Source organism: Vulpes vulpes, chromosome 10 (assembly GCF_048418805.1).
Source record: "Vulpes vulpes isolate BD-2025 chromosome 10, VulVul3, whole genome shotgun sequence".
Lineage (NCBI taxonomy): Eukaryota > Metazoa > Chordata > Mammalia > Carnivora > Canidae > Vulpes > Vulpes vulpes.
The window spans coordinates 9,912,439-9,924,495 of record NC_132789.1 but is presented as its reverse complement, the minus strand read 5'-3'; the positions used below and the strand labels follow the sequence as shown (position 1 = coordinate 9,924,495).

At 44.0% G+C, this 12,057-nt stretch overlaps 1 protein-coding gene across 9 annotated transcripts in view; it reads left to right on the top strand.

Annotated features, from left to right (window-relative positions):
• Window positions 1-12,057, top strand: part of HECTD4 (HECT domain E3 ubiquitin protein ligase 4) — a 185,988-nt gene that overhangs the window by 148,902 nt on the left and 25,029 nt on the right. For all 9 annotated transcript variants that reach the window (XM_026018777.2, XM_072725162.1, XM_026018774.2 and 6 more), the window contains 7 exons: window positions 635-772; window positions 2,336-2,472; window positions 5,597-5,757; window positions 8,404-8,585; window positions 9,758-9,963; window positions 10,266-10,396; window positions 10,682-10,887. In XM_026018777.2, coding sequence (XP_025874562.2) covers window positions 635-772; window positions 2,336-2,472; window positions 5,597-5,757; window positions 8,404-8,585; window positions 9,758-9,963; window positions 10,266-10,396; window positions 10,682-10,887 — 1,161 coding nt within the window. The remainder of the gene's footprint in view (window positions 1-634; window positions 773-2,335; window positions 2,473-5,596; window positions 5,758-8,403; window positions 8,586-9,757; window positions 9,964-10,265; window positions 10,397-10,681; window positions 10,888-12,057) is intronic.

The window sequence follows — 12,057 nt, the reverse complement described above, 5'->3', positions numbered from 1 at the left end:
GCAGTGCTGGCAGATGGAGACGCTGCTTCCCATGTCTCTGTACACCCCACAGTGCCCTCTCCTCAGGGCTTTGGACATTCTTTGACTGCATTTATTAATGAATAGTGGTAGTTGCTGGTGAACTCAATGATGTGTTCTCTCCCTGGGAAGGAAGAACATGGCAGATTCTGGTACTGAGTAGGGGAAGTTGGTGGAGCTCTGTCTGAAGCAGCAGATGTTTGCTGTAAAAAGTCACACAGTACAAAAATGTACAAAGTAAGAAGAAGCCTTTCCCTCACTTCTTACTCTCCACTTGTCCTCTACTTGGTTCTTTTGACTCAACTGAAATGATTACATAATAATGTCCCATGATTTTTAGCCATTCTGTATTGATGTCTACCTTCATTATTTCCATTTTGGGATTTCTCCACAGTGCTGCAAAGAGTGTTCTTATATCTTTATACACTTATATCTTTATACACTTATATCTTTACACACTCATGCTTGTGTTTCTATAGGAGAAGTTTGAGCACTTCCTACAAGTAGGGCATTGAGTGTGTTAAACTTGCTAGACGCCCCATAATTACCTTCCCTAAAAGGCTATGTACTCCCATGGCTGGTGTTTGAGAGATTCTCTTATATTTTCTTTCTTTAGGCATGGTGGACATTGCCCGACAGACAGTTGAATTTCTCTATGAGGAGAATGGTGGCATCCCAAGAGACCTGTATCTTCCTACCATTGAAGACATTAAAGACGAAGCGAACAAGTTCACAATTGATAAAGTTCGAAAAGGTTCTGCTTACCCTCTTACTTCATCTGTGAAGCTTCCTATGGGATGAGAAGTTGGGTTTTCACTTGAGTGTGAGCAGAGCAACTGCTAGCTCCTATGGGCTGACTCTCCTTTTTCGGAGTGACAGGACTTCTCACAGCCTCTCCTCTGTGAGGCCCTAAAGCTTCCTGTTGGTCTGGCCTCTGGTGGCCTCCTGTACATTCCCCGAACTCCCTAGCATGCACAGAGTGAGACAGGCACCTGTGCAGAGGGAGAAGTGGAGCATGGGTGGAGGCTTCCAGATAGGCCTGCCAGCCTTAGTCATGGCTGCTGAGCTATAATCATGAATGTGTGACCGCACTCTACTTTTTAGAATTTTAATAGAACACATTTATTCTTTTGATTAAAAATCTATTGCATATTTTGAGGAAATGAAAACACAGAAAAGCACAAAAAAGAAAAATGGAAACCACTCATTATCAGACTTTCACAAAAATATGAGAATGTCAGGAACAGAGGAATATATATTTTCTTTCTCTTTTTTAGATATGATTTACATTTTACATTTCGATATAATTTACACTTACCATAAAATTCACCCTTTCAAAGTATACAATTCAGTTTTTAGTATATTCTTAAAGTTGTACAGCCACCAAACCATTGCCTCTAATTCCAGGACACTTTCAGCCTCCAAAAAGAAATCCTATACCCCCATCATTTCCTGTTTCTCCTTCCCTTGAGCCTCATTAATTTACTTTTTGTAGATATAGGTTTGCCTCTTCTGGACATTTCCTATAGATGGAATCATACAACATGTGTTTTTTTTTGTGTGTCTGGCCTCTTTCATATAGTACAGTTTTTCAAAGTTCATCCACGTTGTAGCATGTGTTAGTACCTTATTCCTTTTTATGGCAAAATAATATTCCATTGTGTGGATAATACCCCATTTTTTTAATCCACTCATCAAATGATGAACACTTGGGTTGTTTCTAACTGTTGGCTACTAGAAGTAATGCTGCTCTGAACATTTGTGTTCAGGTTTTTGTGCAGACATGTGTTTTCATTTCTCTTGGGTAGATATGTAGGAGTGGGATTGCTGGGTCCTATGATAAGTTGAACTTCTTAAGGAACTGCCAGAGGATTTTCCAAAGTGACTGCACCATTTTACATTCCCACTAGAAATATACAAGGCTTCCAGTTTCTCCACATCCTTGCCAACACTTAATACGGCCTATAGTGTAGATTATAGCCATCCTAGTGGATGTGAAGTAGTGTCTCATTGTGGCTTGGTCTTCTGTCTCTCTAATAACATGGAATATCTTTTCATCTGTATCTTCATTTTCCTTTGGAGAAATGTTTATTTGAATTCTTTGTCAATTTTTTAGTTGGCTTATTTATTTTTTATTATAGTAATTCTTACAACATTTAGTTGTATGATCTTCAAGACTGAGCTTTATACCTTTTTAGTTACAACTAAACTAAGATATTGTTAGATGCTATAGAGCTATTTTCAGACCTAGAATATAGGGTCCCAAAATAATAATGGTACTTGCTTCTGAAAAACCTTCTCCCTCTGCCCTCCTCAGGTCTCACCGTAGTAACCCGCTCTCCAGACAGCAACAATGTAGCCAGCAGTACAGTGGGAACTGCTCTGCCAAAATTCGCCATCCGGGGGATGCTAAAAACCTTTGGGCTTCATGGAGTTGTCTTAGATGTTGATTCAGTGAGTAAACAACTTTTTATATACATGAAAACTTTCATGCCCAGATGCCATGTGCCTTAAAAAACAATCATGCTAGGGTGCCTGGTTGGCTTAGTTGGATAAGTGTCTGCTTTCAGTTCAGGTCATGATCCCAGGGTCTTGGGATTGAGGCCCAATCCAGCTCCCTGCTCAGCGTGGTTTGCTTGACCCTGTCCCTCTGCCCCTGCCCCCACCCATGCTTGTGGACCCATGCTCTCTCCCTCTCTCAAATTTAAAAAAAAAAAAAAAAAAAAGTTTTAAAAAACCCATAATCATGCGTGCGGATGGATTCCTCCTGAGACTAGGGATGAGGGAAGTGAGCTGAATGCTCACACCAGATGGCTCACCTGAGGTTTCCTCATGGGCCCAGATCAGGGCTGATAAGCTCTTTTTTTAAAAAAATTTATTTATTTATTTATTTTTAATTTATTATTTATTTATTTATTTATGATAGTCACACACACACACAGAGAGGCAGAGACATAGGCAGAGGGAGAAGCAGGCTTCATGCACGGGGAGCCCGACGTGGGATTCGATCGCGGGTCTCCAGGATCGTGCCCTGGGCCAAAGGCAGGCGCCAAACCGCTGCGCCACCCAGGGATTCCCTGATGATAAGCTCTTAATGCTCAGTGCTGTCAGCCCCTTCAGACCACGCTACCTCTGCCATCATTTTGTCAGCCATGTTCAAACTGTCCCTACCTTCTACCCACCCAAGTCCCGGGGACATTCTCCCATGGTCCTTAATAAATGGATCATCTGTCTTTGTCATGACTGTTATAGACACAAGTCAAAGAAATAGTTTTTTAATTTTGATCATATCATCTCACTGGTTCTCTCAGCCTCCGTTTCCCAGTATGCAACATGAGTGTATTAAACCCATGGGCTTCTCAGCAGGGACCGTGAATGGGGAAGAAGGAACAGAAGATGAGTGTTGGGAAAGCCAAAGCTTTCTTTTGAAAACAGTGTCCTGTGTGAAAGTGATGACTCTGCGATCGAGAGATCGCATGCACATGCTGGCATTAGAGATGTTTCCCATGCAAGAAAAACTGATAACACATAGTTCAAGCCTAAGAGTCTCTGATGAAAAAGGATCTATCACCACGTAGATAAGCTAGAATCTAAATAGAGGGACACCTGGCTGGCTCAGTGGTTAAGCATCTGCCTTCGGCTCAGGTTGTGATCCCGGGGTCCTGGGATCGGGTCCCACATCGGGATCCCCACAGGGAGCCTGCTTCTCCCTCTGCCTGTTTCTCTGTCTTTCTCTGTGTGTGTCTCATGAATAAATAAATAAAATCTTTAAAAATAAAAAAAATAAAAATGAAAAAAAAAAAGAATCTAGATAGAGATACAGAAATAGGTAATGTTAGGTACCATTAATGTTTTGAAATGGGAAGTTTACATTATTACTGACTCTATTTTACCCGAACTTAATTACGAATCATTATCATTAAATTTTTTAAAGATGTATTTATTTGAGAGAGAGCACACATGAGCAGCAGGGAGAAGAAGAGGGAGAGGGAGAGAATCTCTCTTTTTTTTTTTTAAAGATTTTATTTATTTATTCATGAGAGATAGAGAGAGAGAGGCAGAGACACAGGCAGAGGGAGAAGCAGGTTCCATACAGGGAGCCCAACGCGGGACTCAATCCTGGGTCTCCAGGATCACACCCTGGGCTGAAGGCGGCGCTAAACCGCTGAGCCACCCAGGCTGCCCAGAGGGAGAGAATCTCAAGCAGACTGCTGAGCACAGAGCACGACATGGAGCTCAATTAATGACCCTGAGATCATGAACCTGAGCCAAAACCAAGAGTCAGCACTCAACCAACTGAGCCACCCAGGCGCCCCCAGAATTATTAAATATTTAGAGAGGCTATTGACTGGTGGTTTACTAAGGTGAAGGTCCAAGTAGGAAATTCCATCAGTAATACTATTAATCTCCCACTGCCTTCTGATACAACCTTCTGATTCTGGTTGTCAGAAAATATATAATCGACTGTGTTTTTCAGCAGTTGGAAATATGTGCAAGTATAAATTAGAAAAATAAAAATTTTGTTAAAATAGTAATTCTGTTATTTCTCAAGTAGAGTCTTTTTTGTTTTAATAATAATCCCTAAACAAAACCTACATTCGTTTTTTTTTTTTTAATTTTTATTTATTTATGATAGTCATACAGAGAGAGAGAGAGAGAGGCAGAGACACAGGCAGAGGGAGAAGCAGGCTCCATGCACCGGGAGCCTGATGTGGGATTCGATCCTGGGTCTCCAGGATCGCGCCCTGGGCCAAAGGCAGGCGCCAAACTGCTGCGCCACCCAGGGATCCCCCAAAACCTACATTCGTATTAGATTCCAAAGCTTATATGCATGAGTTTACTTTTTATTTTCGTGCAATGAAATAGAGCTATCAGATTCTCTGCTTTTCCAAAATTATTATTTTTAAAAAGATTTGTTTATTTGAGAAGAGAGCATGAGTGGGGGGGGGGCACCTAGGAGGGGAGGAGGAAGAGCGAGAGAAAAGCAGACTCCCCACTAAGCACAGAACTCCACATGGAGCTCAATCCCACAACTCTGAGATCATGACCCAAGCCCAAATCATGAGTTGGATGCCCAGCCACTGAGCCACCCAGGTGCCCCATGCTTTTACAGAATTATCAACATAAAACCAACATAAAATAATATGCACCAAATTATTGAAATATAGCACTGTTGTCTTTAAATTTCTTTTTTTTATTAGAGTCGGGGGGGAGGGCCAGAGGGAGAGAGAATATTAAGCAGGCTCCATACCCACCGCAGAGCCAATGCAGGCTCAATCCCACAGCCCTGAGATCATGACCTGAGCCAAAACTTGAGGCAGACACTTAACCAGCTGAGCCACCCAGGGATCCCTGTGTTTAAATTTCTAATTCATGATTATATACCAGTTGAAATTTGAAAACCAGTATGAAAAAACTAAACACGCTGTTAATACTAACCAGATGTCTTTGACCTTTTAGAGACTCAGTGACATGAAACTAATACTTATTACTGTAATCTATATATGTATTTTAAAACTTGAGAGGGAAAAGTCAGTGCTCAAAAAAATCAAACAGGCCTTTCCTTTAACTGTTGTAGGTAAACGAATTGGTGCAGGTAGAAACATACCTCCGAAGTGAAGGTGTACTGGTCCGATACTGGTATCCCATTGATATGCTGGAAAGGCCCCCAGCAGGCTATCGAAGGACGGCCACCAACGGGCTGGTCACACTCGACAATACCAACCTTCAAATACACAGGTAGAATTAAGCCCTTTTTTCTAGTGGATCACAGAAATTCACTTATCATATTTTACCACAAGAACCTTTCATCATAAATAAGCTTTTCCTTCAAAGCTAAGAGAAAGAGAGAAGGAAGCTTGTGACAGCAAAATTGCAGGAGTTGGGAAGAAATGTTGTAGGATCTGGCGTTAACCTGGACTGTGCCACAGGCACTCAGCTGTGAGCCAGCAGCAGGGGCAGGGAGGGGATGGTATTGAGGAGTAGCTGGAGATTGGAAGAATGTGGAAAAGTTATCAAGAGCAAAGCCAGCCCAGTAGAGAGAACTAAGAGGATGTCCAGGCCCCACGTGAGCAGCCAGCTCATTTGTCCATTAAGCTAGCCAGGTGTTTTCTTTCTGAATGCATGCACTGTGCCTAGCACTGGGTGGAGGTCACCAAGGAAACATGGGCTTGCCCTCAGTAAGTTGTCTCTCTCTGCTAATTCAAACCTTCTATGGCTTTCCATTTCCCCTGGAGTAGAATCCAAACCATTAACCTGGCTCACAAAACCCATACAAGGGTCCCAAAGTCTCTGCTGTTCCATGTACTCTGTCAGCAGTGCTAGCCTTTCGTAGTGTGTCAGACACACTTGTGTCCTCCACAGTGTCTTTACATGTGCTCTTCCCTCAGTCTGGGGTGCTTTGCCTAGAACTTTGCGTGGCCGTCTCTTTCTTGTCATTCGGATCTTAGTATGTCACCTTTCCAAAGAGGCTTTGCCTCACTATCTAAAATAAGCATGAAGTCACATATTGTCAAAGCACTGCATCTTACTTCCTTTCCAGGACCTGATGTTTTTGCCTGTTAGTTTGGTTTAACTTCTTGTGTTTCCTCCTCCTCAGCTGTGAGGCTCTGAAAAGCAGAGGCTTTGTCTCTTTGCTAGGGCTCCCAGTGTCTAATCTGGGCCCTGCCTCACACTGAAAACTCAAAATATCTGTTGAAAAGGATCCCAAAACATATATGCTTAAATATCAATATGATAGTCTTAAAAGCTTTTAAGGCTTTATTTCATAAGTCAGTTGTATTTTTGGCAAATGTCTCTGATAGATGTAACTTAATGGCCTTTGACTAGCAACTGAACGAGAAGGCAAGAAAGTGCTTTGTAAGGTTACAGTCAGGCTACAGGTGTAGGACATTTATTCTGAGTATTATGGTGGTGATTTCAGTATCAAGAGAACTAACAAATATGCCACATGGGTTTCATTGATTAATAAAGTGACTGAATTTCTGGGATGTTCATCAGAGGTATGCTCTAAGGCACTCACATGGCTTTGAGAGAAAACTTAGAAAAAGCAGAAGAGGGCTCAGCTGTGACTTCAGAGACATTAGCAGTCTGCAGGAGCTGCTGGTCAGAGCCAAAATAATCTCCCTGCCAACTGCAGCCTCTGAAATCTGAAGGGAAAGCTGTGGGGAGTCAGTAAGGGCTTTCAGCTTGCATATTCAGACCTCCTCTGTTTTACTGCCTCGCCTGTTCTGAGCTGTGCTAGTGCCACCAACAAATGGACTTCCGCAGAAGGAGGAAACAGGTAGGTAGAGGTGGTTTGTTTTAAAGTCTGGCAAAAGAATATTAGAGACCAGTGGAGATGAGAAATAAACCACCTAAATGCAGCATCTTAGCTGTGTTTGTTAGTTTTCTTAGCTGTACAAACTCATCAAATCTTACATGGCTTCTTTAATTGCCGTTATGCCCAAATCTGAGTTATGATAGACCAGCGGTAAATTTAATTCAAATCAGTAGGTGATACAGAATGAGCCCTTATGGCTCCAAGTGGGTTTTAAACCTAGACTTTTTAGAGACAATAGGGCTGCTTCTAACTTGATTTTTTAGTTAGGTGGTTAATACCAGGAGAATTTTTGATAATGGTGATTAGCTTAAAGAAATACAGGGAGCCTCCCCTATGCTTAGTATTAGATTATTTGCCAAGACATGTGATTCTAAATGAGACTTGCTTAGCCACTAATGAGCTGTTATTCAAGGCAAATGCCAGTGACTTCAGAAATCATCATATAAAGAGTGTTCACAGAGCATTTTTTATAACAGCTGCAGTGAGCTATAGTTCACATACTTTGAACCCATTTAAAGTCTGCAAGTCAGTGGTGTTTAGTATGTTTACAGAAGTGTGCAGTACTCACCACAATCACTTTTAAAACCTTTTCATCACCCAGAGGAGAAACTCCATGCCCATTCTCTCTTCCAGCTCAACTCTCTTCCATTTCTATGGATTTGCTTGATTCTGGAGTCTGTGAAATGTAATAACGTACTGTGTGGTGCTTTACGTCTGGCCTTTTTCTCTTGGCATGGTGTCAAGGTTGATCCACATCGTAGCAGGTGTCAGTGCTTTATCCACTGTGTGGATTTACTGTTCTTCACTTGATGGACATTTGGGTTGTTTCCCTTTATTGGCTACTCTAAGTAGTGCTCATGTAAACATACATGTAGAAGTTTTTGTGTGGACCTCTATTTTCATTCCTTTTTTCCACAGTGATTTTTGAGTAGAGAAAATCCAAACATGCTTAAATATGACTATTTAAGACACAAATGACTAGCTTGGTGTACAGAAGCCAAGGCTGGAAGAGTGGCCTTGCAGCCCAGCCCCGGCACTCAGTGCTTCTCCCACTTTCCTCGTAGAGAGCTGCTTCGGTGCGAGGCGGCGCTGGCCAGGCTGTACTGCCGCATGGCCCTGCTCAACATCTTTGCCCCGAAGCTGCCACACTTGTTCACCCGCCTCTTTCACATCCCTGCCATCCGGGATATCACCCTGGAGCACCTGCAGCTGCTCTCCAATCAGCTCCTGGCTCCTCCCCTCCCAGGTGAGCCTTAGCTTCCAGCCATACCTGGTGATACCAGCTCAGGGTGGGATAATCCTGAAAGTGAGCTGGCCCTAGGCAGGAGACTGGGAGGGTGATGGACCTGCTCTCCACTCTCCATGTGGTGCAGGGCCTCCAGATTAGTACAGATAAACAGCTCTGAAAAGTCTCAATGGTTTGGGCTCTGCTTGCTCACTTTGAAAAATGGAAGTAAACTATATGACCTGTTTAGTCCTTGACTTGTTAAGCACTCATTGACCTTCCTGACCAAATTGTGGATCAAGGAAAATTAAGCATCACTTAGGAAGTCCTGTCACTGTACAATTCTCACAGACATTCTTACAGGCATTGTTTAGAAAGGAAAATGTTCTTTTTAACAAGCTCCTCCACAGCAGACTTTACTGGTTCATTGTGACTTCTGATGGAGCTGTTTCAATGGGCTAGGTTGTGTGTATCTGCTAAGCTTGGAGCCCTTGGCAAGGCCCGATGCTGTGTGTTTGCTGCCTGGCAGATGCTAAATGGTGAAGCTACTTAGCCCAGTCCAGGACCCTCTGTCTTCCCCCAGCACCTCAGCCTTTGCCTGCTCATCTTGGCCTCCCAGAAACGAAGATAGGCCTAGCAGGCATCTCCCAGCTGTGGGCTCCCAGCCAGTGTGTGTGTGCTGGGGTCCCCAGACCCACCCCAAGAACACAGAGGCTCTAAAACATCTGGAAAGCTTTAAAGTGTGTGTGGAAGAAACTTTGTTGTAATGACCTAACACTTGCTTTACAGACTCCCCAGCAGTTCCTTGGGGGAGCCTCTGGGTGGGCCAGGACACATGAAGTCAGGCTATGGGAACCCCTGCATCTAAGCAGCTCCACTTCTGTTTAAGAAACTTACAAAAAAAGAAAAGAAAGAAAGAGAAAGAAAGAAACAAACAAACTTGCACCTCCACTTCAGATTTGATTTTAGGAAACAGTTTTGTTGCTTAAAAGAAAGGAAAACTTTAGACCACTGATGTGAACCCCTTCTTCTAACCTGACAGTCTGTAGGATCTGATTGGTAATGTCTTATCTGAGACATTGTGTCTGAGCTACCCTGTCTTGGTTAACTGGGCAGGCTGCTCATTGTTACCCAGGCTCTACCCACCATTGGCTTCTGTTCTGGTGAACTTAGATTTTCTTCCCTGACCCCAGATGGCACCATCAGCTCCAGCTCCATCCTCTTGGCACAGTCTCTGCACCACTGCGTCCACTCCCAGAACTGCTCAGCCACAGACCTCTTCTACCAGGGCAGCTCCCAGACAGTAAGAGAGTGGCTCAATGTGGCCATCACCCGGACTCTGCATCAGGGTGAGGAGAGCCTGTTGGAGCTGACGAAACAGATCTGCTCCTTCCTCCAGGTAGAAGTCTAAAGCTCTAAGTTCCCTGAATTGGGGTTATAATTCTTAATCAGAAGTCTTATTGGCTTACTAAAAATGACACTCTCTCTTTCCCAAACCTGCCCCCTCCCCAAACCAGTCTCCTTTTCCTCAAGGCTTTCTCCCTTGTCCCATCCATAGTGGCCTTTCTCCCCGAGGGCTTTCTTGTCCCACTGAGCCTGTGACTGCATATGCATTGGCTCCATCCTTTGCCTGGGAGTTGGGGAGGATGATATGCTCTCTTGTGTGTAGCCCATGGCTTTCCTTGTTAACTCTCTTTGCAGACAGCACCTGAGCAGTTCCCCTCTGAAGAGTTCCCAATTTCGGAGTCCAAAGTCAACATGGATGTTAATTTCCCTGGGGCGGCTTTTGTTGTCGTGTCTTGCAAAGAAAGTCAGTCTGGATTCCGTAAAGAGTAAGTTGCCCATTCTTCAGGAGAGCTGATGGGAGAAAAAAGAAAACTGGAGTCTGGTGAAACTGACAAGAGAAAAACTCAAATTGTTTTTACTCTTTCACATGTACCTAATTTGAAAATAGTCTATAGTGCTTCTCATATTTCCGCATTTGGGAAATTCACCCTTATACAGAACGACCCTCTAAGATGTGGTGGAAATGACCTCCAAATGCCCAGTTCTTACCCTCCATTTCATCCCTGGCATATGCGGCCGGGCTCTGCTGACCCTCCCTTTCGCCTCCACAGCTCCTCCCTGTATAAGGCGCCGTGGGCGCGGGTGCTCGTGTATGGGCTTGGCCACAAAGTCAAGCGAAACGGTCAGCTAAACCTGATCGAGGCTGTCTGTTATCCACGGGATGCGTCTCCGGCCAACACTGGCCTTACACCGCCGCCTACCGCCAACCAGTACCCCTCTGTGATCCTCTCCACAGACAAGGTCCACATCAAACTGGGTATGTCTCTGAGTTAGTGCTTGATAAGAACAGCATGAAGTCATTTTTTGCTTTCCTTCTTTTTGACGATAGAAAGGACTTTGTACCTTGCTGTGTTCCAGTTTCTGGCCAGTAAAGAACAAGAGGTGCTCAGGACAGTGTACTTTAGGGGCAGGAGATGAAATATGCTTTTCTTGCCTGGGGCAGGCCTGGCAGATGCTGCTTAGACTTCAGTGGGGATTTCCTTTTCTTTCCTTTCTTTTCACAAGCGTGTGCTCTGTGGAATGACCTGAACAGAGTGGTCATGTAGCTGCCGTAATTCCAGTGGCCTTCCTCCAGCGTTCATTAAAACTTAATTCTCTCAGGTGTGGGTAGCTCCCTGGGGTGCAGGTAAACAGCCTGGTGGCCAGGGGAGCAGGCCCAGTTGGTCTTGTCTTCCTGGCATTCTTTGCTAAGCCTGCGCATGTTTATGTGGGGGCTCCCCCTCTGCTGACCCCTGCTTGTGTGCCCCACGCCCTGGTGCCAGCTGACTGTTTCTGAGAGAACACAAGGAGGCAAGGAAAACCTGGTCAGACTTCCACTGCACTTCCTTGTCGTGTTTGACGAGAAAGGATGGATCCATGTTCATTAGAGACAAATATAAATTTATTTGACCTCTGGGGAAAAACAAACAAACAAAAAACCACTTTGATGATATCTTTTCATTAGGGCTGATTTATAGTGCTTTGCCTTTACTAGCTGTTCTTTAAACTTTATAATTAAATAAGCAGAAGATCTCTATCTTCTCACTCCCCAGTTATCACAAGATAAACGTTCACCCCAAAATGCAGACCAGTCCAGCATGGTTCCTCCTGACTTGTCCCAAGATCCCCAGGCCCCTAATGGCCTGACTTATGTCTGATCAGAGCTTGCAGTGGGCCTTGGGGTGTGGTGCAGGATGTGGTAGAGGGTGAATGTCAAGCCTTGGGGTCTTTTCCCTCTCACTGTAGCATCTCTGGCCAGATTTAGGCCGTGCAGTGACACAAGGTAATGAAGAAGAATCCAAGCCGAGGAGTCTGGTAGCGCTAGTCCACTCTGTAACCTGATACAAGCTTATTGGTCTCATGGGATTGCAGCCACACCCCAGCTGCAATCCAGGTGATTAATAAACAGCTGATTATTCCTTTACCAAGCCAGGAATATTCTAATGAA